The sequence below is a fragment of the Delphinapterus leucas genome, chromosome 4 (assembly GCF_059928025.1).
Source record: "Delphinapterus leucas isolate spDelLeu-1000000601 "Yukka" chromosome 4, BTC_Dleu_Yukka2, whole genome shotgun sequence".
NCBI lineage: Eukaryota > Metazoa > Chordata > Mammalia > Artiodactyla > Monodontidae > Delphinapterus > Delphinapterus leucas.
The window spans coordinates 128430394-128457794 of NC_143132.1; the positions used below are offsets into that span (position 1 = coordinate 128430394).

The 27401-nt window shown below is 34.5% G+C and overlaps 1 protein-coding gene and 1 long non-coding RNA gene across 3 annotated transcripts in view; both read right to left on the reverse strand.

Annotated features, from left to right (window-relative positions):
• Positions 1-899: 899 nt before the first annotated feature.
• Positions 900-27401, reverse strand: part of SLC25A36 (solute carrier family 25 member 36) — a 41418-nt gene continuing 14916 nt past the window's right edge. Inside the window, exons 2-7 of one of the 2 annotated variants that reach the window (XM_022582620.2) lie at positions 24377-24541; positions 20283-20360; positions 18077-18177; positions 9992-10058; positions 6828-7117; positions 900-4803 (exon numbers count right to left, since the gene is read on the reverse strand). In XM_022582620.2, coding sequence (XP_022438328.1) covers positions 4610-4803; positions 6828-7117; positions 9992-10058; positions 18077-18177; positions 20283-20360; positions 24377-24541 — 895 coding nt within the window. In that variant the 3' untranslated portion in view covers positions 900-4609. The remainder of the gene's footprint in view (positions 4804-6827; positions 7118-9991; positions 10059-18076; positions 18178-20282; positions 20361-24376; positions 24542-27401) is intronic. The other variant, XM_089911071.1, reaches the window with a different exon arrangement.
• LOC149749433 (uncharacterized) lies at positions 15468-18070 on the reverse strand. Its single transcript, XR_016393133.1, has 2 exons — positions 17064-18070; positions 15468-16970 (listed from the first exon to the last, which is right to left on the reverse strand). It is a non-coding gene; the product is annotated as an uncharacterized LOC149749433 (long non-coding RNA).

Genomic DNA, 27401 nt, shown 5'->3' on the forward strand with positions numbered 1-27401 from the left:
ATCATTTAACTACACTTTGCTTGCTTGCCTGAGTATCAGTTGTACAGATGTCACACTTGAACCTTAAGAAATCGTTAACTCACAGATTCCTTCTTCTATCACAGCTCCTGATATTTGGTAACGAACACACATCCACACAATTTACACCTGGGACACTTGAGCTAAGTCATACCGTTATTTTGCCAATATCTTCACTCTACCCACCATTTCAGTCTGCAGTGGAAAGAGTACTGTCAGGAGGCCAATTTCAGCACTATGTTGACAAATGGAACATGACAAATTTGTCCTGGTTTCCTTACTAACAAAACTAGGTGGTTTGATGGTTGCTACAACTTGGGAAAACCTAAAAAAACAAAACAGACAAAATATAAAGTGGGTAGGCACTACGTAACACTTATACCTGTGTCACTTGTATTTCAATCTATCATATGTGGATTCATTTGGTTATTATAACAAGTTTCCAGCTCTTTACCTTTAATATTCTTATCTTTCCCAAAGGCTGAAATTAAAACAAACAAAAGCTCCTACTGTTAAAAAAAAAATTACAAGCTAGGGAGGAATCAATCAAATAACCTAATCAGGCTCCAATTTCTCAAATATTCTTTGCAAATTAGATATTTTGATACATGAAATGTCCTGGATTTACAGATCAACAAACCTGTGGAAAATATGCAAGAAAAGAAATTTCTTCCTGAACTATGAGGGAGTGGGATTATTTGACCTTTCAATTCCTAGAGGTATCTATCACTAGGTCTAGCAGGTAGGACCCTAACACTTAACTTGAAAAAAATGGCCACGCACTTTTGTTCTACACATTAATCCTAAGAAAGTACGATTACATTCTCACCATACCAGAGTATTAGGATACATTATAGAAAAACTGAAAAACGAACACCGGATTTTCATATGCATATTTTAATTTTTGGAATTTTAACAATTCAAATAAAATTCAGCTAGTTAACATAAATACAGAGTAAATGCACATAATTTACAGCCACATACAGGAATTCAATAGCAAACGTCACATAAATGGTCAAAGGATATCAACTCTTTGAAGTCGATTATTTAGCTATGACTGACAGGTCATAATTTAATGGTTCACATATGCAGGGGTACACATTCAAAATGTTTATTAACACAAAAACTGAGTAAAACTAGAATTTTCAGTTTCTAAAAGGAGTAGCATAAAAAGCAGAGTGTAGATTGAGAAATATAAGGGCACAATGGAGATTTGTGTGGGCCGAAAGTTAGTACATTGTATTAAATACTTTTATATAGTTAAAATCCCCTTCCAATTTAAATCATTTAGAAACATCTATATTCTTAGGAATGTTAAAGTCATGATCAATACTAGAGGAGAAAAAGGCTGAACTATTATTTACCAGCCCCAAAGGGGTCCCTATACTGCTAACAGTCCAGGCAGAAGAGCATGTAAACAACAAAAGACAGCACGAACAACGCTGGAAGGGTAAAGGATAAACTGATTCCTAGCACTTAAGTCCTTCAAGATCAAATCAGTATTTGTAGTGATCTAAAACAAAATCTAAAAATGGTGACGTATTTATACTCCAGTAAAGAGTAAACACGCATTATTCTTAACAACCCAAACTCAGCTGGTCCTAATAGAATAATGCTATTCCACAATGGGCATTTGGTTTTAGGAGACAAAAGGCTGGATTAAATAATTTAATGATATTCTCTCTTGGTGTCAGAATTAAAAAATCAATTGCTTGAGGGTCCCATCTAGTAAGATTGGTTCCACGAAATTACATACATAAGGAAAACCAAGACAAAAGCTTTGGTGATAGTTTTTTCCCTGGATTTAAAAGCACTGTATGGTACCCCACAATCACAGGTTGGTCATTCTCAGATTTTTGACTTTGAAATCTAGTAAACCGTTTCTGTAAGCCACAAGTACCAGAGTTCCTATCTGCTGCTCTATGAGTATGTTCTTTCAGTAGGTACCGCTTTAACCTGAAAAGTTCAATTTTCTGAGACAATTCTCCAATAAAAGTACATACCAATTTGAAGAGTGCTGACTACCTCTACACTAGAAATAAAAAGCTATCTGACAGAAAACAGATGAAAATAAAACACAGTTTAAAAAAGAAGTCCAATGCTTTTTAAGTGTTTTTCTTTTTAAACGTTTGCATCAATTAAAAAAAAAACTCCAAAGAAATGTTTCAAAGACAAACTTTATGTACAATTTTTATATAAAGTTTTCTTTTTAAATTATCTTTGTCATACATAAACTACGGCAGATTGTACTTTGGGGGGAAAAAACAAAATAAACTTCATTGCTCCTTTCCAGTTGTCGCACAAAGAAACAAAGTCTGAGACTCTAAGATCTTTTCCTTCCAGCACGTAAATATACTCACTTTTAAAAGCTGAAAAAAATGCACTGAAGGGTCAATACAAACACAAACAGGAATATAATACGAGTTCATCCTTGAAGGACACTTGTTATGAATTTGCTACAACTAAATAAGATATTCCTTAGCTGCTGGTTTTTATATCATTCTTAATCATTTGTGGGGTATTCAGATCACTAAGATTAGAGAGTCTCTGTCTGACATTCAATACAACTAATGTTTACAGATCTTCACAAGGCAAATTGCACTGTATTAGGCAGTATAAGTGGCACATGAAAATGAAAACACTATATATTGACACTTTCTTTACAGATTTAAGTTACAAACCCCATTACTGTTTTTTTGGGGGGGGTGGGGGGCATGTTCCTCACAATATATGTCAAAGCTGAAATTCACCATAAAAGGTATTAATAATCCCAAAGGTAATGAAACTGAATTTGCCTTTGGTCTCCAAAGAGATTGGAATATTTTAAATTCCAATCGAAGCACCTCAAAAACATCCAGTTACTGTTGACTGCAAGGAAGTTAAGGTGTAGGAATTTAAGAGGGCACTGTGTCTCACTGGTGACAGTGGAGAAAGCTTGCAATGACATGCTATGATTTTTTTATATGTTAGGGGCACTACAGTGTACATAAGAATACTTAAAACATTTATAGTAAAGATCTCCAAAATATACCTAAATCCCAGAAAAATGTTATGAACACTGTTTCTGCCTAATACATAACCAATACTTAAAAAAAGTAATCTTGGGAATTCTCTCCTATTCTCACCCTCCCCCCAAAAAGGCCACAAAGTGCATTCACAAAAAGTCATTCTTAAGATAAAGCCATTGCACAAAATGTACAGTTCATGTATACGAAATGACTACCACACTGGAGTTTAATTGTAGAAGTTTCATACACCAGTATAGCAACATCCATAAGCGAAAGTCTTTTAATTGAATTACAGCAAATATCTTCATAAGGGCCATACATATAATACATTTAAAGTATTAAAAGGTGCAGTTGAACTCAACAGCAAAATGTAAAAGCTATATCCTGTTAACACACTTAATCTGAATTAACTTGAATCTTTCTATGATTTACCATTCAAGAAATTCGGATGGAATAAATTCCTTGTCCAAAGCAGTTTGTTCATTTATAAAACTGTAAGTTAATTAGGATCATTACCTGCCCAATCAGATTGCAGAGGGCCCTTCGTCTATAATGTTTATGCTGCCCCAGGTATTTATAACATCATCTTAGAAAAAGAAAACACCTTGTAAGGACAAAGCTAAAAATTACCATTTTCTCTACTAAATAAATGCAATGTATGCAGAGCTTCTGGAAATAATTCAAAGGTTCAAATTCTTAATGTGAAACCAAATAGAGAAACATTCAGAAGCAGTAAATTTTTTCCATTTTAAGAAAATGATACCTAGGTATGGCAGGGGATAATTCAAGTTCATAATTAATAAGTCACTGAAAAGACACTGCATTCATTCATGTATCATTAGGTTAGAAAAGATAAGAGGACATGCTCAAGTCACGGAAATGGCCAAGAATCAACATTTTACTGGTTGTGTCCCAAACTATTACCATTTGAGTTGATACATTAACAAACAATTTAAGTGTTCACATAATGCTAAACATAAAGCACCTGTGAGCAGTGGAAACCAAAACATTTTAAAGCTAAAAATAAACACATTTAGACACTACTTCATTTGTCATCAAAAACACTGACTACTAATCCCAAATGATTAACTTTAAAATATAGTGCCAGATCCTCTCAAGGAAATGTGAAAATACTATATCACTGTTATTTTTCAATTTTATAGGAATTATGCAGAAGTTAGAAATTTATGACTGTCAATACTATCTTTGGATAGTTATACACTTACAGATGGCTCTGTCTAGAAAACTGGAAAAGTGCTCATGGAATAAACACTATACTCTGATTGCCATAAATCAACAAAATGCCAACTGTGTCCTGTGGACATGGTAGAGAAAATGGCAATTTTGAAGAACGAGCGCTTCTAAAGGCTTTTTCTTGGAGGCAGCCAAGGTTTTTTTTCACATTACTAAAAAGACTAAGTAATGTGGTTATGATTACTTTAATTCCTACAACCAAACTTCCACTTAGGTATAGTTCCATGTTCCCACACTATTTTCCTTCTGTCCACCAAGCTGGCTTCGGTACTCCATGGTCCACTGTATCTTTTGGTCTTCCCTCTTTATAGTACAGCAGCCTGGTGGTGCTATCCGTTGAGCAGGTAGACCACTAATTCATAGGTGGCCATCATAATGGCTGTGTTTGGAATCTGTCTCACCAGATGAGTTGTCAGACCACGGTAAAGAGACCCATAGCCTTCTTCTTGAACAAGCAAAGACAGTGTCTGAAAAAAGGATCTATATTTTGTTCCCTCCTCACGCAGTCTTGTTCTTACAACTTCTGTATGGGAAAAAAATAAAGTCATTTTATTTAAACACCAGTGTGATATCTTTATACCCCTCCTAATACTGGACACATCCCATTTATCAGACTGTTAAGTGTAAGCTCAGGATAAATGAGGAGTAACTTTTAATGTGCAACTTATTGAAACTAGTGACCATAGCCATGTCTTTCACCAAACTCCTAAGCTAGCTGGCTAAAATCACATATACTAATTATAAAATTTCATAGGTTCCTGAATGGTAAAAGACAGAATAAACAAAAATATCAGCTGTATACTGGATATAGATAAAAGGGAGAATAGATGTGATAAATAAAGGTAAAGTCGGAAAGAGAATAGAGGTGGTATCAAAGATGAATACAAAAAGATACAGTGAGAAACAAGCAGGAAAGATTTTTAAGAAGTGGACATTACAATGAAAAAGTAGAATTATTAATTTATTCACAATGGTCCACATACACCAACATGAAATTTCATGTGGATAAGTCTGAAAATGCTTAAAATACTAGTGTCAGCTAAAAGGCCACATCTGGGAAGCAACCAGGCAAAAATCATAAAACTTTAGAGCTGTAAAGGATCTTAAAGGTTAGTCTAATTTTTCTTCATTTTAAAAGGTAAAGAAAGAAATGGGGGCTACTAAGAAGTTTTAGTCAGCTGAAGGCAGAGGCAGGGACAAGAATTAAGAGTTTCAACTGAAGAATCTGTTCTTTCCACGCCCATTATTTTTCAAACTTTTTCAACACAATGCTCCTGATGGGCCTGAGGGAAATGGCTGAAAGTAACTTTCACTGCAAATGTTAACATTTGAAATCTCCTACGTCCTGTCTTAAATATCCATGTCATTTATATATTTCACTCCAAAATACTGTTTATAAACTGTACCTCTTCTTATAATGATATCATCTCACTTGAAGAGACAGGGTGCTTGCAACTCCAAAACCCTCTCTCTCTCTCACCTGAGCAGGTCACCATCCCATAGGAGGCCAGAACCTACCCAATGCTGCTGGTACTGTCCTCTTTTGATTTCTCTTAAAGAAGTTAGGAATGGCCCTCAGGAAACTGGAGGTAAGCTGACAGTCCCATTTTGTTCAAGAGTTGTTTTTATTCATAAATTACGTTTTAGAGCAAATACTCATTTTCTAGCTGTATTTCATTTTTCCTGACAGAGCTTTAATCACATAGCCTTAGCTTTACAAAGGTGACTGTAAACATTAATCAGCATGACAAAAGTGAAGCACTTAGATGAAAAACCCAAACCAAACTAAACCCTCAAACATACCAAAATCAAAGTTTACACTTTAACAAAACAACAAAAACGTTACAAAAAAACCCTCAGCGTGTTACAGAGAAATTCTTAAGTGGTCTTCTTAGTTATTAATGAAAAAGGCTAATATTATAAAACTTAAAAAATGGAAGTTTTAAAAATCATTAATATATACTTATTTGCCAACATGAAACAATGCAAAATAACTTGGTCTTTGGGATTATAGACTTCAATTCAAATTTGAGCTCCACCACTGAGTAATTAAGCTATGTGACCTTGAGCAAGTTACTTAATCTTAACATTTCTGGTTTCCCATCTGAAAATGAAGACATTCTCGTTATGCTCTGGCATCATCTCTAGACTTATAAGTGCTCTGCACGATTTCTGTGCAGATTAGCAATAAGGTATACTGTATATATGTATGTAGTAATAAAGTATCTAGTATGGCACCTACATCCATACTTTTTTAAAAAACAGAAACTTGCCCAAGTCACCTGGCTGGAATCTGACTCTGGGCTGAAATCTGACTGTCCAGAGCCCATGCCTAATCGCCACCATGCTACTATAGCATACCTACACTGACCTATTAAAACAGCCTTATGTGACTCATACAGGTTTAATCCCATTACGGTTAACTGTATTTAGTTATACTGTAATTCAGTAAAATTATAAATACTCTAATAAGTTGGCCATTGGCTGGGGTGGGACAATATTTCTGATTTAACAGAAGATTACGCATATACATTCAAGTCCTCTTACCATGTGGATATGCTATGGTTGTGGCACACGTTTTTGAGGTGGCAGCAGCTAGCATCATTCCCACAAAATCTGATGCTTCTTTTACAGACTCTTCTTCATTTTCCATTGTAGAAGCAATCTTATATTCCAGTAGTTTTTGCTTAATACTTTCATAAATAACAAAATGGATAACAGTCTCGGATATGCCAGCATATGAAGCAGACATGCCCCTATAAAATCCTCTAAGTCCATCTGTCTGATACACTTTACGGACACACTCAAAAGCGCCCATTCGCTTTTCCCCACGGTTCCTGAAGAGCAAAAGGGAAAAACCTTATTAACAAAAATAAAGTAGTACAGGTTTTTAAATAAAGTAAATGAAATATATAGAAATATGCCACTCTACTAAAGAATAACCCTCTTTAATTCATGAGGAAGTAAAATCAGAATTTTAAAACATTCATTTTAGATTTCCTATTCTTCTGTCCCAAATTTGTCATATTAGACAGGTAACATATAGTTTATTTTACTGAATGCAAAATAACTACTTTGAATCTTCAGTTTCATTGAAGTCTGACTGTATGAATAAGCAACAAAATCCACTGTGACTGTAAACACACTGTGACTGCAGCTCAAGATAAAAACAGAACAAAATAAACAAAAACCCCGCACATTATATTAAATGTAGTTCTAAGTAAGCTGAGTCTTTTCGCATTTAATAATATATAAAAAGAATGACTGGGACTTCCCTGGTGGTGCAGTGGTTAAGAATCTGCCTGCCAATGCAGGGGACACGGGTTCAAGCCCTGGTCGGGGAAGATCCCACATGCCGCGGAGCAACTAAGCCCGTGCGCCACAACTACTGAGCCTGCACTCTAGAGCCCGCGAGCCACAACTACTGAGCCCGTGTGCCGCAACCACTGAAGCCCTCGCGCCTAGAGCCCGTGCTCCACAACAAGAGAAGCCACCGCAATGAGAAGCCCGCACACTGCAACAAAGAGTAGCCCCTGCTCGCCGCAACAAGGGAAAGCCTGAACACTGCAACAAAGACCCAATATAGGGGGAAAAAAAAAAAGACTGAGACACCAATGATAATAGAATATCACAAAGCAAGGAGTATAATTAAGCTAATTTCTGTGTACCTGGGGGGTTCTTCCAAGCCCACCCAGTTCTTCCCCAAAAGTGACTGCGTGACTTTAAATCAAATTTCCTATGATCCTTTGAAGGTAATGGCCGTATCTTTCACCTCAGTAAATAGTGAATGAGGACTTCTACAGTTATCAAGTATTTATGAAGCACTGTGCCCAAGAAAACTTTCTTAGTGCTACTTAAGGGTGCAGCATCTACTCTTTTACAAATATATAATTTTGAGTTTGTAAAAATATTTACTACCTTCATTATGATTCCCCCAATAGAACTTTATCTGTAAGAAATGGGTTTAAATGCCACCCACGGGAAAAGAAATAGAAAACTTAACTATTTATAAATTATATACAACTGGATAACATAACAAAATAAAACCACAACTAAGACACCTACCTGATAACCTACAGATTCCTCCAATTTTATAAACTAATAATTGTCTTGAATCAATGACTATCCTCAACTAATGGTACTGAATAAATAGCTTCTTAGTTGAATGATCCATGCAACCAACTGTAATTAGTTTCTGCTGTCAAATCCTTTCTTACAAGGAAGTCAAGGGCTGTGAGTCCTCAAGGTCAATATGCAAACACATCAGCCCTGTTCTTGATCTGTGCTGTAAGGGAGCGTCCTCAAATCAACCTTTCACTACTACCCCAGCCCCATCCCATTTCCCCACCCCTAAGCCTAGGAAATTGTGCTGGCTTGATTATTATTTTTTTCGCTTACAACATTACAGAGTTTTAATCCATGCTTTTCCGGGATCACCTATAATCTACCCTATAGCATACTGAAGCATGCCCCTGGTAGTTTATCACAGTACAGTAGGGACTGGCATCTCATACTTTTTAACCTCTGGGTTGGCTTACCTACCATTACCTTTCATATCTCTGGCTTTAGGAGATAAACTCTGAGTCCTGCTGCAACACAACTTAACATTTCATTAAAAATTATTCTAGATGAAACAAGAATTAGACACTGCTTTTCAAGTCTCCAAATAGCATACAATTCCACATGACAGGATGTGGAAAAGAGAGCTTTAAGCAGGCATAATTGTTAATGATTTCTTAGATCAGTTTTATTTATAATCTATGATATCTACACTAGACTTCCCAAACCCTAAAATATAAAAAACAGTGAAAATTGTTATACACAGTCTACTCCAGGCTGAAAGGCTAAACAGTTTCAAAACTATCAACGTGATTATTATTATTATAATACATCAGATAAGGTCATCGCTCTACTTAGAAGTGTTACTTTTTCCCTGTCCTCCATTCTGAAGGCCAACAGGAGTTGAGATGGCAGGACTCTAAGCCACACTGCTTCTAGCTTTGTCTCAGCTGCCAGAACACGTCAAAGGCCCTAAACTTAGGATATGTGAGATTTGCACTATTGCCTCTGGTTAAAAATGGGCTCAAAAAACCATCCCTTGACTATTCCATTTAAAGTTGGTCCCAACTGTTTCCTGGGATATCTCTAGAACCTACCAGTACCTGCTCATTATAGATGTATTGAATGAATGATCTTGCTGCTATAAAGTGGCTGGCGGTAACAGATGAAGTCCATGAATACACGAGAGCTAAATTCCACGCCAGAACGCTCTGGGTACAAGGTTCACGAGTTTGAGCAATGATCCTTAAAGACTCACTCTAGACTCATTGATCATGTTGTTTACTTAGGTGTCAGGAGGCCGATTATAATCACACATGGAGTGAATGAAAGTATCACAGCTCGGGCTAGATTAATAAGTCGTTTTTCTTTCTTCTTCCTTTACTGAAAAACACAGTGTACAATATACTTTCTTTCCTAGAAACTGTCATACTGCCAACTATTAATGTCACTTTTGCCTCTGATGGTACAGCCAAGTTTTAAAGCCAAACAAAAAAACCAAACCAAAAAACAAACAAAACAAAAAAAATCAGCAGCAAATGAGGGGAAAAAATGTTTAGATACCTGGCACTGAGATCTCATTGATACAAATTTATAGAAGAAATTTAGTTGAAGCCAACTTTAACAAATTTTGTTTTAATGAATTAACATACCTTGCATCAAGCTGTAACCGAGTCTTTATAAGCCAAATGGGGTTGGTTGCTGTGATTGCGGTAAAACCTAAACAAACATGTTTAAAATGAACTCTGGTAAAAATTAAGAACACACTATTAACTTCAAGATTTTTAAAACTATATAAATCTATATTAAAGAAAATAAATATTTAAACTATCAACTGATGTATGCTTTACACTTTTATTTTACAAATCCATCCAACCATGAACATCTGTACTTTTTATTTCCAAATCAGTCTCAAATTCTGACCATAACTAAAAGATTCTTTTAAGAGCAAAATATGATTATATATAAACTCCTCTTCCAACATATTCAGAATATCCTATGGGTGGCACTCTCTACTCTCTAAGCTAAATTCAGAAACCCATTTCTACAAAGAAACATAGAAATTTTGTGTATTCTAGGGCTTTTTAGCATGCAAACTCTACAATAGCTACTTGGGGTCCAACTAAATCACAAACCACTATGTTCAAAATGGAGTCTACATAAACGTCAGCATTTACCAATATCTGATCTTAAGTTGATTGTACAACAGAAAGAATTGTTGTTTGGCCTTGTGAATACTTTATATAAGCACACAATTACTAATAGTCTTAAAATAATGGTATCACAGAGATAAGGTTTCTGTTAGGGTTAATAGGACAGATCTATTTTTCATCCACTTAAAAACATACAAAAACTTAAAAGTTCAAAAAGTTACAAATCAGAACTTCCCTCTTACTTTTATAGACACTGAAGAGAGAAACTTAAAGTAGAAGGTAGTTCTATCTTACTTTAAAACTAAAGTACTATGTATTAACTATCAAGAAGGGTGGTCCCCTAAGATGGCTCATTCCAGGTAGTAAAGTAAGATCTCTGGAACAGTATGTTTCTAGGCTAGTGCATATCTTTTACTTGCTATCTTCCTAGTGTTGTGGGAAAATAGCAGCACATGAAATGCAATCTTGATGATGGAAATTTATGAAGATTGCTTCATCTATACAAAACAGGATTTTCATATAATACTTGTGAACACTTAAGATCACTACACAAACTTGACATAACTTACATCAACCTACATTTATTCATTTGGCCTTTAAATTCAGTGAAAACTTACATGCAGAAATGTCTAAGGACCTTAATTTTTAATACTTGCTATCAAATACTAGCGGGTCAAGCACATTATTTTTAGAAAGGTTTTGAAATATAACCAGCACACTTAATATTAGTAAAGTACTTTCAGGAACAAAAATGCTGTGGTACACTTAGGAGTAATTTGTTTTTTTAGTTAACATATAGTGGAGAACTAATCATAAACCTTTTTCCGCTTTCAAAGTTAGTATGGGTATATCTACAAAGGCAAAATAATTTTACTGAATTGTTTACAAAGTAGAATTTAGTCTCACAGGTTCTTTTCCCTTCTATAATGTCAGATAATTAGCTAACTCAAATTTTACTCCCTTAATCCACTATATTAATACTGTGGAAACAGCCAGATGTTTCACAAACAGATGCTCAGACTGACTCTATTATCAAGCAAAATAACTGAAATAAGTTTGGTTTAATAACTCCTTCAATAATTTTGTAATGATTATATAGTCTCCATTTCTCAAGTGCTTTTAATACTACATACATACATAATATAAAACTAGGAAGGGACCGACAATTTTGTAAGCATCAGCCAGTACTAAAATAATAAAAATTTAATGTGTTGGACAGGGTGTCAGGAAGATGTTTCAAATAAAAAGTTCTTTTCATGCATATATTCTTGATAAAAGGAAAGAGAAGAAATATATGAAACCAGATCAGTTTAAATATTTTGTTTGGAAAAGATTTTTCTTGCATGTTGGCTTAACTGAGAATAAAGTTATGGAGTTCAATTTTTTTTTCTCTTGAACCCCATTCTTCTCAGTGAAAATGTCAAACTAAAGATATTCAAATTATATTCTAAAGCAAATGTGCACCTGACATCAGAATTCTGGTCATAAGCCTAATTTAATGATTCTTTATTTTAAACTTAAATATGTGCATTAGCTAAATGTCTATACAGTAATATTAGGAGTTTATTAGTAAAAAGCTGCTCAGCAGCACAAACCAACAAAACACTCTGCGTTACTCACAATGGTTTTTATTAATTATTATGTGGAAATTTTAGGAAAAAACCATTTGCTTTTTATTAAATTTTGAAAGCCTAAAACTGGGAATGCTTATACACAACTTTTAAAAAAGCAGTCTGTCTAGGTAAAAATCTCATTCAATTTATTATACTTTACTTGAAAAGAAGATGAGTACCAAAGCTTTTTTTTAAAAAAAAGTAAAAGTTCTATGTCTAAAAATATAAGCTCAGGACCCAAGCTTATTAACACTCTTCTAAGTCTCAAATCCCTCAATTAGAGGCTGAAAAAAACCCCATATGTGTAAACTTTGAAATATTACAACACATATTTATAAATATTACTAGGAATAAAATTTTAAATACCCATAATGCTGTGTACATGTTAATAAACTAAACAGGAAGCAAACAACAGGTATTTCTCACTTAACTAAAATTCATTTCCAGACACAGATTGACCTATGGAACATGACACATTAAAATTTAGGTAAGTGAGAGAATGTCATCATCTTATATCTATACAGCTTGTGCTTACTACAGTTGGGGCTCAACTCTCCCAGTAACAAGCTAGTTCTTAATAAAGACACTAGCCTAACTGCTAGCAAACCATTAAGTTAGACAAAAGAATCAAGGCATAATCCACAGGTTTTTAGCTATTGGTCCTTTACCAGTTCTGGTCCTTGGATTTTATGCTGTTACATCCTCTTAACCAAAGACACTCTAAGTATAAACTTATGGAGACAGTATTAGGCTAATTAAATCTAGAAAAATATAATCTATTAATTCAAAACATGAAACAAGTAGGAAGAAATAAAAATTTATTACTAGCTTAGAATTATATACGGTAAGGCAGTCTGAAGTTGACAAACAGTCAAAGTTAAACATATCTTCCTACTCTTTTTAAGACAAACAAAGATACTGGGGATGGTGCCCCTGAAATTTAGAAACTTCCTATTTGTTTTATTTTGACATTTAAATTTTGTGACATTTTGATAATATGCTATTTCATATTAATATTCTGAGCACCCCATTAAACATTAAAACTGATTTAGAAGTATATGAAGAATCTACCTGTAGGTTAAGAAGAATTAATGTTGCTGCTCCACAGTCAGTTAAAGCAAAATGGCAGTATACTGGCCATACTATTAGTAGTATAGTTAATAGTTTATTAGAAAGTTTAAAAAAAACTTTTAAAATGCAATTTTTAAAGTTCTGTTTCATCTAACATTCCATCTGATAATGTAAACCAATTAAAAACCAGATTAACAGAAATCCTGGTTATAGTAAACTTGCTGAAAATGTCCATTTCATTAAGTGAGTGATACCTGTAGTATTGCATTTTCAGTACTTTTTATTTCAATTAACTTCTGTAAGAACAAAGCCCACCTAACCTTCTAAGAAAAATATATTAAAACTACTAAAAAAAAAACACCAAAAAACCTAATTAAAACAAACAAGATCCCATATATTCTTGTCCCATATTTGGAAAGTAATGGTAGGTATTAAGATCAATGTTTTTGTAAGAAAGTAGAAAGCCAAGTATCAACAGACAAGAGAATAGAAAGCACTGTATTAGACTTTTAAAACGTTATGCTAAGTGAAGAGAACTACTGTTTTTTCTAAAAGCTGTCGAATGGCATGATACCATTAATAGCTATGTAAATCTTAAATACTGCTAAGGAATTCTTTGGAGGTCAAGGCTACTATGGCCAAGCTAACGACCCCAAGCTTTTAGTACACGATGACTGAAAAGTTACCCATTTCTTCCTTCTAGAAGGAATATTATAAAGGAATCAGAATTAAAGTTTTATAAAATAGATAATGCACACACAAATTCAGGAAATAAAAATTCATTTCCCGCCTTCTATTAATTCCACAGCTATTATAAATTCCCAGGGTGTGTTTCTTATAACTAGAGGCTGCAAGAGATGCTCAGATCAGTACTCACGAGGTTTAAGTTAGTCCATATTTCTACAGGAAGTGACCTGCGGATGGGGAGCATGAGATGACACGATCTCACTCTTTTCTCGGGAGAAATGTACAGTAAATGCCTAAAATAGACACAGGCTTTTCTGTATCATAACAACAAGCAGTGACCTCATCAGAAACACGTGTACAAAATGAATCCCATTGGAAGGATTTGAGAAATATTTACTGTGAGATCTAACTTTTTGAAAATTTTAAGTTAAAAAAGAAAAAGAAAGGAATATAAGAATGGGCCATAATTTTTTTTAAAAAGTACCGAGTACTGAAAATTCTGCCATCTGTAGCAGTTTCAGAGTCCAAATACTTACCTAAAATAAGATCAATTTTGCCTTAAAGAAAAAATGCTAACCTTGTCAAAGGGGAATCTAAGAAAATATTTAGAGGGGATTATCATATCCCATTTTCCTACCATTCTACCATGCTCAGAGCTGAAATCACAATTTTCTATTCCTTAACAATCAGCCTACTTAGTAAAAAACAAAAACAAAAACAGGGGAGTTCCCTGGTGGCCCAATGGTTAGGACTCGACATATTCACTGCTGTGGGCCCAGGTTAAATCCTTGGTGGGGGAACTAAGATCCTGCAAGCTGCGCAGCATGGCCAAAAGAATTAAAATTAAAATAAATCAATAAATCAATAAATCAATAAATAAAACAAAAATAGAAAATTCAAGTAACTTCATTTTGTAACTGTAATTTTTTAAAAAAAATAAAGTATAGGTGGCTACAATAGTACCTTTCACCTTTTGCACTATGATCAGTAATATTGCACATCCATTTTTATGAAATATTTTGGATTATTTTGTATTCAGTTTCTTGTGCTCTACAAAATAAAAAAACAGGAAGAATGTTTACATACAAACACACAAAACGTCTAGCCATCCATTTGGCTAAATAAACTGCCATGGACAAATTATTTAAAAGAATATTTTATAATGCAAGACAAAATTTCTACTTAATGAGTAAAAATTTAACCTTTAATAATAAGTCAAATAGAAAATGTATCCTGAAAAATAACAGTGAATGCTATAAGCAAATAAAACCCACTAGGTATGTAGTAGATGTTAAACAATTACATTGTTGGTATTGAAAAAATTAAGCAATCACTGTGTTAATATATAATCCAATAAAAATCAGAGTTCATTTCTTTTAAATCTGTACCGTTGTATAGAAATATATACAACCTAGATAAAAACTTCTGAAAATTGGGAGTTACTATAAAGAAGAAATGTAATACTATTTTTTTCTGTATACACGCCTGTGTCCAGGTGTATACAGAGGGAAACGCAAATTCATTTTAACAAATACACACAGAAACTCTCAAGAAAATAAATACCCTCAATAGCTAAGACACACTTAGTCTGGCAAATGTCATATGGGGAGGGGGTGGGGGGAAGGCAGGTAAAACAGAGTCACCATTACTTGATTTGATTAAATAGCCTCACAACTGGAAAAAAATTTTTCAATGTATGAAAATTCATAGCTCAAATTGAGAGGTTTACAAATTCTTATACTATTCCCTTGAAATACTAAAACAAAAGAAAACAAGATGGCCTTTAAACAAACTATCCTTTTAATTAAAAAGGTTTAGTATCTAAAACACTCAAGTTCATATTAATAAAATACAAAATGCAACTAAATTGAGGTTACTTGGAATAAAAACTACGTACAAGCTATGTTACTAAAGCTTAATGCATGTGCTACTTGATGTGGCAAAATCTTGCAGACACTATCATTAATGGTGTATTTTAGTGCATTTTTGACGATAAAGTGACAAGGTTAGCATTTTTTTTTGAACAGCCAGTTAAAAAACAAGTTTTCACATGACTGCCTCTAAGCACTTTGCATCCCCAATTCACATTTTGAAGATCTCTAAAAATTATCCTGAAGAAAAACCAATGCAGTCTGGTCTAGGCTCTTACAAGAATGAAGGGAGCAAAAGGCTACCTTAAGTCTGCATGGGACCATTCAGTTTCACCAACCATGTAGCTATGTATAAAAACTGCAAAGCTAAATGTTATTGCTCATGAATAGTGCAAGGAAGCTCTGAAGGCATAGTTCTCAGAAAAATCTAACTGCAAACAAATGGAAGAAGTATTTTCAAATTACACAATAAATGAATAGTGCAAGACTCTCTGAACAAGTATAAGACTATCAATTTACCAAAATTCAAGAAATTCAAGTTGGGAAATAGTATCAATGTATAAATAAAAACTGAAAACTATGAGTTAACATTTGTACACATTTGAGAAAAAATACAAAATGGCAATTCCACTGAAATTCTCTGCAGTGTGATACAAATGTAGTAATAAATTCTGATTAGATATGCCAATGAAAAAAGATGTTCCAGTGGGAATTAAGAGATTCTGAAACTCTAAATTTGTAATACTGAATATATAACTATCCTCAACTTAAAATAATTGCTTACCTACTTTCTTGGCATCAATTCTTTCAAAAAAGAAAGATTAACATTTCTTTACAATTTTCTGGGGTTAAGAAACAAAAACATGAACACTGGTAATCCAGAAATATATTCTTAAAGACCCTAATACAGTGGTTATGTAGTTTGAAATTAGCCACTAACTTTACACTCCAATTTGTAGAGGGAAAAATCATATCTAGTTGTATTCAACATCTGTAAAAGTACATTAAAAAAATTCTAGTTGTAACTAGATGATCTCTGTGGTATTAAAGAACTAATTCTCAGAACATAAACCTATGTAGAGCAACCCACTCATTACAAGAATAAGGTAATGGAGATTCACGTAAATTACCTAACTTGCCCAAGATCTCTCTTCATTGGTAAAGAGTATTTCACCACCTTGATCTTTAAAGCTTTACCTTCCAGCTTTAAAACTTCAATGAGTCAGTCAACAATTACTAAATATAAAAAGCCATGAAAATAATTTTAAGGTACATGCTAGATTTATTATATGGCTATTGACCTTTCAGAAATTAGTATTTCAAACTTACTCTTAGTTCATTAAGTATGTGGTTGAAATTGATCCAATTTATTTCTAAACAGAAAATGGTTAACAGTTTAAAGGCACTCATTATTAAGCATCTAATTGAAACTCAATATACTGATCAACAGTTGACAAACGTAGTTATAATTTGCTTTATAAAGTCACAGCATATTTTGGAAATATGAGACATGGTTAAATATACAACAAATCTCAGAAAAGTATAGAGAATTTTTCTAATGAGAACCAAAGGTCATGGCTTTGTCTAACATGCAGGGCAGCAAATGATTCCAGAACCACACTAGTCAAACCAATCTCCCAGTTTATCTTTAAGGCAGTGCAGAGGCCCAGGACTAGTTGTTTTAATTCAGAATCATACAGTCTCATCAATGATGATAGACGAGTTCCTGGAAACATTTCTAGAGCAAGCATGTACACATATCTGGTACCTACATTTTGAGTGTTATCTTAGTGCGATTTATGTGGAATGATAAACATATTTTCCAATACATACGTTACAATAACTCTGAATTATCAATAATATATCACTCACAAAAATTTCAGCATTTGAGCACAGGACAAAATGAATACTTTACCAAGAACTGCCGGCACATTTCAGACAGAAGCCAAAACATGCAGCAAAAAGGGAAAAGGCACTAACAGAAATTGAGGAGAAAAGAGTAAATTACAGCTCTGTAACTTGTAAGTGTAATTATGGTTGGATTCTTAAAACTGTTAAAAGTGATCACTAAATATTCAGTATACTACACAAGACAATGTAAATATATTACCTGCATGCTATCACAAACTCCTAAATACCAAAATGCCAGCTGACAAGATTTTACATATACCACCTAATCAAATTTATTGTATACTAATAAATGTAAAAATCATGTTTACAGATGCTAATCAATGAAAAGCACATTAACTGCCTTAACTTTACAAGGTTAAATTCATCAAAATTCAATATTAAGTCTCTAGGTGTCAGAAAATTTTCTGTCTTTTAATATCATATATTCATACCTGCCACTGCAGCTGAAATCATGTGTACCTGGGTAGAATCAGGATCAAATAAACCATTCAACTTTTCCTTGCAGTTTGAATAAGCAGCAAAGTATATTGCTCTAAAATAAAGATTTAAATTTTGTCAATAAGCATGTTGCTTAATTCATAAGATTTAAAAGACATATAAATTGATCTTTATTATTCCAGAGTCCAGAAATCTAAAAACATAATGCCTTAGTTTTTATTTACATTCTCATGTAACATCACATACATATTTTTTCATGAAGACCATGAAGTACTTTTTGTATCAACTCATTAAAGATAAAGCATCCTCAGATAGTCCTACCCCAATAATCCGACAGCAACTAACTGAAAAAGTGTAAGACTTTGGCAGGCCTATATAATGTTAATAAGGCTAAGTTAAATACACTGAGTTAAGTAAACGTGATATGAGTACTCTATGTTTTTTTGAAGAGAGGAAGGTAGAACTGGCTCAAGTGATCAAAGTATATGTTAAACAATTTTGAGATACTGTGCTATATACCAATCTATACTACACAAAGAGTAGTTCACAGCACCCTTTAAAAGAACAATTGCAAAAGAAATCAGTCCCATCAGGTCAGATCTTGTTTTCTAACATCTGTAAACATTCCATTAAATTTATAAATATCTTCCCTGTTAACTCATTTGACTGTGACTTCATGCATCCCAACTACCTCCTCACTGTTTAGCTTTCCAGGCATGAGTTGCTTGCTGTATCAAATATCCTGCTATTGCCCAACAATCCTGATTATCTGTCCAATAAGGGGAAGAGTAAACAAACAAGTAAAAATGGGGAGAGTATCACTGCTGTGCTTTTTTAATGTGCTTAAGAAAAAAAGGAAGTTAATATGACTGAAAATGAAACATTCTACTTCACGAAAAAGAAAAAAAAAAGGATACATTGAATGATACCAAATTAGCAAGGGGAATAAATAATGCATTACTAGAAATGAATAAGAAAAAAAAGCATCCTAAATGAGAAAATGGGCAAGGAATATACATAGGTAATTCACAGAAGAGAGATACAAATGACAAATAATTACAAGGAGGACATGAAAGCACCAAAATAAAACAAGGGTATATTTTTAAAAAAAAACAATGAAAAATCATGTTTAGTCTATTTGGCAAGTATTAAAAGACACGGATAGTAGCCAACATTGGTAAAATGTGGATAAAGAGCAACTAATTCCCTATCTGAGAATAAAAAGACGGCATGCCTTTTCAGAAGGCAATTGAGCAATGTTCACTAAGTTTAAATGTTCATACGCCCTTTTATCCAGAAATTCTACTTTTCAGTAACTATCCTAAAGAAAAATACTTGCTTAAATACTCAAGGATAAAGGTACAGCTATGTTCACAAAACCATTGTTTTTAACAGCAAAAATCTGGAAATAAATCTAAAGGTTTATCAATAAGGGATCAGTCATACTATACAATTTTTAAAAGCTTCACTTATTTTCATGGAGAAAGCTTCAAAACAAATTTGGTGAAACATGATTCAATTTACGTAAATAATAATAAGTCTACATATTATGCATTTTATGTGCATAAGCCAGAAAAATTAATGGAAGACTATAAACCAACTGCTTATCAATGGTGGTTATGTATGGGGAGGGAAGAGGAGTAACTGTGGAAAGGTGCACACGGTGAGAGGTAATGGGTTTAAGGTAATATGTCAACCTTTACACTAAACTTTTTTTAGTCTTTACAATAAGAATGAAATTTTGGATCATTTTTAAAAAAGAAAGAGCCCATAAAAAGTTGAAACCCAATAAATAAGATATGGATCTACTACACTGTTTGAATACAGACAGCTGGGTACACATTTTCACTCTGAATGTGAACTCTGCAGTGTTCTATCATGTGAACTCTGCAGTGTTCTATCATGGAAGAAGTCAATCTAAGATAAAAAGAAATCATAGAGAAAGGCCTTTTGGCCTTTCATCATATTAAGGCCTTCTTGGTTTTTTGAACTTGGTGCAAAAACTGCTTCACAATGATCTCACTAAGAGGTCCTCTGCACCTGTACACGGTACAATCTGCCTATCCTTTTAGATGGCTACTGATACCCATTTGTTATACCATAGTGCTTTATCTTGATTTCTCTTCAGGATCCCCCCTCATGAAGCTTGAAACAAGAAACACTACCACAATTTGATTAACTTAAATGTGTTTTTTTTACCTGGAAGGGGCCACCCCCACTAAATTGGGGCCTAATCCTCTAAACAGGGAACGAGGCCCTTCTTTTTCCAAGATCACCCTGAAAGAGAAAAGTATTATTTAGAAAGAAATGTCCTTCAAAGTGTGGTACTTCATTTATATAGCAAATGTAGAGTCTAAATTCCCCATGTTTGCACTATAATATGTTATACTCTTTTGTCAGTGTTGCTCACTTACAAAAATCTGTTTTTCTTGACAAAGTATAAATTAATAAAGATTGATAACAGATTTAGTAGCAATAATAAAAAGAACTCCTTTCAGATTGTTTCCTAAAAGTTTTCAAGACATAATTATCAATATAGATTTCTACATTTATTTTCATATGATCATGCTACTCTTATCTTCAATCTCCTCCATTTTACTACCTTTACCAGCAAATTCAATTCCCAATTAGAAATGTAGTTCCCTCCTAGTATTTGAGGTCCTTTCCTTGATATTGGACAACTCCCTCATACTGCAGCATTATCTTATCCAACCATTCCAGTGAAATGCCATGGCAAAATTTATCACCCTAACATCCTTTAGGGTACTAAAATGGTTAGTCTGCTACTATTCCTTCCTCTACTTAGTTAACATGTACTATATTGAATAGGTACTGTATAAAGACTAAGCAGAGTAAGGAGACAGAAAAGAGGGTAAGGCCCCTGCCACTGAGAAGTTTGCTATCCAGTCGTGGAAAAAAGAATTATATTGAAATAAATAATTTAACAGACCGTATCAATAAGCAAATACTATACAAGCTAGATATATATGCCCAGTAGGAAAAGGAACAGAGACATGTCCAAGTCATGGAAGGCTTTCTGAAGGTGAGTTACTAAATGAAGTTTTGGAGTAAGAAAGAAAGATTGAGGAAGAGTAGGTATTTTAATTCAGACTTAACAGACTGCGCCAGTGGTTCTGAAGCACCTGTACACTTAAGAATGATCTCTTGAAAGGCAGCTGAGCAGAATGGTTAATTAAGGGCCTGAACTGTGGGGCCTGACTTCCCAATATAAAGAGCTCAATTTTGGTAAGTAATGACTTTTATCCTTATTTTCATCAGCAGTAAACAGAGAAAAACAGTACTTTTGGGGGAAGGGGGCAGGTAGAGTGGTGGTTACTATAAGGAATAAATAAGTTAATTAAAAAAAACAGCTTAAGACTTCCCTGGCGGCACAGTGGTTAAGACTCCGCCTGCCAATGCAGGCGACATGGGTTTCAGCCCTGGTCCGGGAAGATCTCACATGCCATGGAGCAACTAAGACCGTGCACCACAACTACTGAGCCTGCGCTCTAGAGTCCGTGGGCCACAATTACTGAGCCCGAGCACCACAACTACTGAAGCCCATGTGCCTAGAGCCCGTGCTCCGCAACAAGCCATCACAATGAGAAGCCTGCGCACAGCAATGAAGAGTAGCCCCCGCTCGTCGCAACTAGAGAAAGCCCGCATGCAGCAACGAAGACCCAACGCAGCCAAAAATAAATTAAAAAAAAAAAAAAAAAGAGCTTAAAAGAGTACCTGGCTCACAGTAAGCACTTGATAACTCTTATTATTATCATTATTACTGGAGCATTTGTTCAAAATGCAAATTTCTTAGATCCCACCCTTAAAGTATTCTTAATTCAGTAGGTACAGGACAGTGCCCAGCAATCTACATTTTTACCATGCCACCAGATGACTGACACAGGTGATACAGAAGCACTTAAAGAAGAACGAAAGAAAATTTATTTGGCTGTGCCAGGTGTTAGTTGCAGCACACAGGATCTTCACTGCAGCATGCATGTGGGATCTAGTTCCCTGACCAGGGATCAAACCCAGGCCCCCTGCATTGGGAGTGCAGAGGACCACCAGGGAAGTCCCCAGAAGCACTTTTGATAAAACTAGATTAGACAGAAGCAGAATTAAGAATGACAAATTGTAGAGCACATTTTGAAAATGTCAGTGTTTGCTAGCCCTTTCTGTTAATAATCCCTTTGAGAAGTAAAAGAAAGGTAAGTGTCCTTTAAAAAAAACACATTTGCAAACACTCACAATTTTGCATACAATTTCACCTAATTTACAGGCCTCTTGAAGCTCATCCAAGAGCCCCTAAGAAATTGACAAAGCCTGGGGGGAATTCCTAAAGTTCCAGGTTAAGAAGCCATGAAACACTTCATAGCCACTAGGATGGCTATAATCAGAAAGACAGATGGAGTAAAACAAAGGTTGGTGAGGAATTTTATTTTACACTTTATTTTATATTTTGGCAAGGAACTGGAAACCTCATTCATTGGTGGTGGGAATGTAAAATGATGTATCCGCTTTGGAAAACAGTTTGGCAGTTCCCTAAAGTGTTAAATATAGTTACCATACAACCCAGCAATTCCACTCCTAGTATATCCCCCAGAAAAATAAAACATGTGTTCCTATAATGGCATTACTCGTAATACTCCAAAAGGGGAGACAATGCAAATGTTCATCAACCAATGGGTGGATAAATAAAATGTGGTACGTACCTATACAATGGAATATTTGGCAACAAAAAGATATTTGTTACAACGTAGATGAACCTTGAAAACATACTAAATGAAAGAAACCAGTAAAAGACCACATACTATATAATTTCATTTATGTAAAGTGTCCTGAATATGCAAATCTATAATGACAGAAAGTAGATTAGTAGTTGTTGCCTAGAGCTAGGGGGAGAGGAAGAGGAGAAAACAGGAGTGACTGCTAACAGGAAAGGGCTTCTTTTTGTGGTGGTTGATGAATATGTTCTAAATTTAGAGTATGGTGATGGTTTGAACAACTCTGTGAATATACTAAAAACAATTGAATTGTACACTTTAAATGGGTGAATTTTATGGTATGTAAATTATCTCTCAAGAGATGTTGGGAAATTAAAAACCAAAGGAAGAAACCATGAAACAGGTTGATTAGGACAGAGCCCCAAAATAGGGAAAAAATGGGAATAAGAGTCAAGAGAGTTTAAGGCAAGAGAATGCAGAGTCGGAAGCCATCTGGACACCGATGACAGGTGACACATTAAACTGACTCTTAAATGAGAAATTAAAACAGAGCCCAGAGGGATTCCTACAGTTCCTCTGAGGAAAGTCAGAGAAGGCAAAACCACTGAAAAATAGAATTTAAAAAATATAGTATTGTCACAAAGGTCAAAGGAAGAATTTTAAGAAGAGGAGCATTACATTCGGTAATAACTGTCAAAATCATGATATTAAAATACTCTATTATTAAGCAGATAGAAGTATGTATCTACAACAATGGCATTTTAACCCCTAATTGTTAACAATTTTATTCTACCTACTCATGTACTTAAGTAAATTTGAAAAAAGAAAAGAGTGATGAAATCTTTTGGTAGTGAAAAACACACAGTATGAGTTTACTTGCTACTACAAAATAAACACTACTGAACTAAGCTCAAATAGATTATGTCCCAACTGAGCTGATAAGACAGACACCCAGGGCATTCAGTTACATATCTAAGTTTAAACATATAAAACTCAATTTCAATAGTTTTGAAATTTCAAATCTAATTTGTAACACAATGAAGTATGGTAAAATGTAAAAACACATCTTTTTCAAACCATTAAGAAATGCCGATCACTGAAGTACATTTTAAAATCAGTAGAACTCTGCTTTAAACCTTAGTTATATTTAGGTCATATAAAAATCAGACTGACATTAATTGGATGTACTTACTTGTGTGAGCACTTTGAAAATTAAAAATACACAAAAAGAGTTAGCATTTAACATGATCACATTTCAAAAATAAATGAATTTATTTAAACAAAACAAAATACCTATAATGTCTTGAGAAAATAAATCCACTGGATAAATGTAGAAAAATACTCCAAATACACGTGATTTGGAAATAATATTACATTTTATCCAACGTACATATTATCCAACTTACTGTTCCTCTCCATTAGGGATTATTGTTTCTACTGAATTTATGGGAGTAATTCTGTCATTAAGTTTGTAAAAACCTTTTTAAATATGGCAGAATATAAATAAACAAACATGGGCATCACTAAGGTAAAGCCGACAAAAAAAATTCATGAATACTGTGCTCTCACTTTAGACAATGGAGAGGTCCAGGAGACACTACTCGATTGACACTGGCTCCAGCCATGGTGTTCAGCTGAACTTCAGAGATATAAAGTGTCACAGAAGATGACTGCAGCCGTGTTTTTACAACTTCCAGTGGACATGTCAGAATAGCTCCCACCGTACCACCACATCTACAAAAAAATGCAAAGAACAAAACTTATCTACTTAATTCACAAATTAGTACACATGCGCAGAGCCATGAAACAAATGAACAACTGGGGCTTTGTGAAGGTACTAAAATTTACGATTTTTGATTTTAGAAGACTAAATAATTTTTTAAATGTTTCACTTATTTGACTGTATACAAACACCTTTAGTAGTTAAAAGTAACTGAGCTTAATATCTACCTAGCAAGAATAATTAGCTGAAGATTCCAAACAGTGGGTGTTACTACTGAAATTTACTGGTACGTCACATCATAGCTTTTAAACACTGTTCTAGGACTTTATTTGGTACTCCTTGCCCAGATATTACTTGTGTTGAAATCTAGACCATTATTTGAAGTATATCGTATTTCTCAAACTCCTATCTTATCTTTCAAAATTCAAGAAATGGTCTTGAGAGCAATATGAAATAAACCACTGATGGATAATCATACATGTCCCCTTATTTTAAATATCCAAATACTCAGAGGCATTTCACCTACAAATAAATACGGAATTTGAGTCTCAAAATCTGTATGTTAGGCCCACCATATGGGAATCTGTGCAAAGTAGGTAGGCTTAGCTAGAAGAATCCAATTTAAATATAAGGACTGATCACCAAAACAACAACAAAATAAAAGCTCCTAAATGATATTATTTAAACTTTTTGAAAGTATAAAAGAGACAGGCTGAGTAATTTATTCTTTTTAAATGCAAGACTGGAAAATAATTTTCTCTTAAAGCATTAATAGCTACTCAATGGAGTTCTGAGAACTGTTTTCTAACCAGAGGAAAATCACTCAAGAGACCTCTTACTGCATTGAAAGAGAAAAGCAGACTGAGTCAGAAGTAACCTGGACCTCCAAAACAGGCATTAGAGCACGAAGAAAAACAGCCCACCACAGAAAGATACTAAACAATTCTACGTATAGAATTTTAAAAAATGTGTAGATACAAAAGATATAATAAAAGGAAAGCAGGCATGAAAACAATACCATTCCAAAAAAAGTTAGGACAAGAAATCATTAATAAGAGTATTTCATATTAATTTAACAGTACATGCCATCAAGAAAATAAAGCTGAAACAAACTTTATCCAATAAAAGTGAAAAATTAACACAACAAATGAAAAACAGAGAACATCCACATGTAAAATAAAACTTGATTCTTACCTCTTATCATATTTTAAAAAGTAACTCAAAATGGACTATACAAAACTTCTAGAAGGAAACATTTGGAGAAAAATCTTTTTGACTTCGGGTTAGGCACACATTTCTTAGATTGAACAACAAAAAGCAAACGCATGAATCATAAAAGAAAAAAACTGATAAACTGGACTTCACCAAAGTTTAAAAATTCCACACTCTGAAAGAAACTGTTAAGAAAATGAAAAAAACAAACCACAGTCTGAGAGAACTATTTGCAAAACACTTATCTTGTAAATGCTTATATTCAGAAACAAAACTCAAAAATAAAAACAACTAAAAAAAGATAAACGGGCTTCCCTGGTGGTGCAGTGGTTGAGAGTCCGCCTGCCAATGCAGGGGACACGGGTTCGTGCCCTGGTCCGGGAAGATCCCACATGCCGCGGAGCGGCTGGGCCCGTGAACCATGGCCGCTGAGCCTGCGCGTCCGGAGCCTGTGCTCGGCAACGGGAGAGGCCACGGCAGTGAGAGGCCCGCGTACCGCAAAAAAAAAAAAAAAAAGATGAACAAATACTTCAACAAAGATATATGGATACAAATAAACAGAAAGATTTTTCAAAATCATTTTTCATCAGGAAAATGCAAATTAAAACCTCAATGAGGTACACTGCACATCTTACTAATGGATAAAATTTAAAAGACTGACAATAACAAGTGTTGATACAGAGCAACTAGAAACCTCAAACACTGCTGGTGGGAATGCAAAATGGTAGATTTTTTTTTCTGGGGGGGGGGCCACACTGTGTGGCTTGCAGGATCTTAGTTCCCTAACCAGGTATTGAACCCCGGCCCAGCAGTGAAAGTGCAGAGTCCTAACCACTGGAACACCAGGGAATTCCCGCAAAATGGCAGATTTTGGAGGAAAAAAAAAAAGTCACAGTTTGACAAAAAGTCTGGTGGTTTCTTACAAAGTTAAACATATTACTGCCGTACATCCCTGCAATCCCACTCCTAAGATGTTGACCTGAGAAAAATCAACACATACAGGCATACTTAAGAGAGATTGTAGATTCAGTTCCAGACCATCCCAATACAGTGACTACCACAATAAATTGAGTCACATGAATTTTTTGCTTTTTTAGTGCATATAAAAGTTATGTTTACACTATACTGTAGTATATTAAGTGTGCAATAATAGCATTATGTCTAAAAAAAGTACATCTTAATTTTTAAAAATGCTGATCAAACTTATAAGTTTTTTGCTTTGACAAAACAGATGAGTTTCTTTTTAAAATTTATTTTATTGACATACAGTTGATTTACAATGTTGTGTTAATTTTTACTGTACAGCAGAGTGATTCAGTCATACATATATATTTACATTCTTTTCATATTCTTTTCCATTATGGTTTATCACAGGATATTGAATACAGTTCCTGTACTATAAGAGTAGGACCTTGTTGTTTATCCATTCTATAAACAACAAATTTATAAGCTTCTGCACAGTGAAGGAAACCATAAACAAAACGAAAAGACAACCTACAGGGCTTCCCTGGTGGCGCAGTGGTTGGGAGTCCGTCCGCCTGCCGATGCAGGGGACACGGGTTCGTGCCCCGGTCCGGGAAGATCCCACATGCCACGGAGCGGCTGGGCCCGTGAGCCATGGCCGCTGAGCCTGCGTGTCCGGAGCCTGTGCTCCGCGAC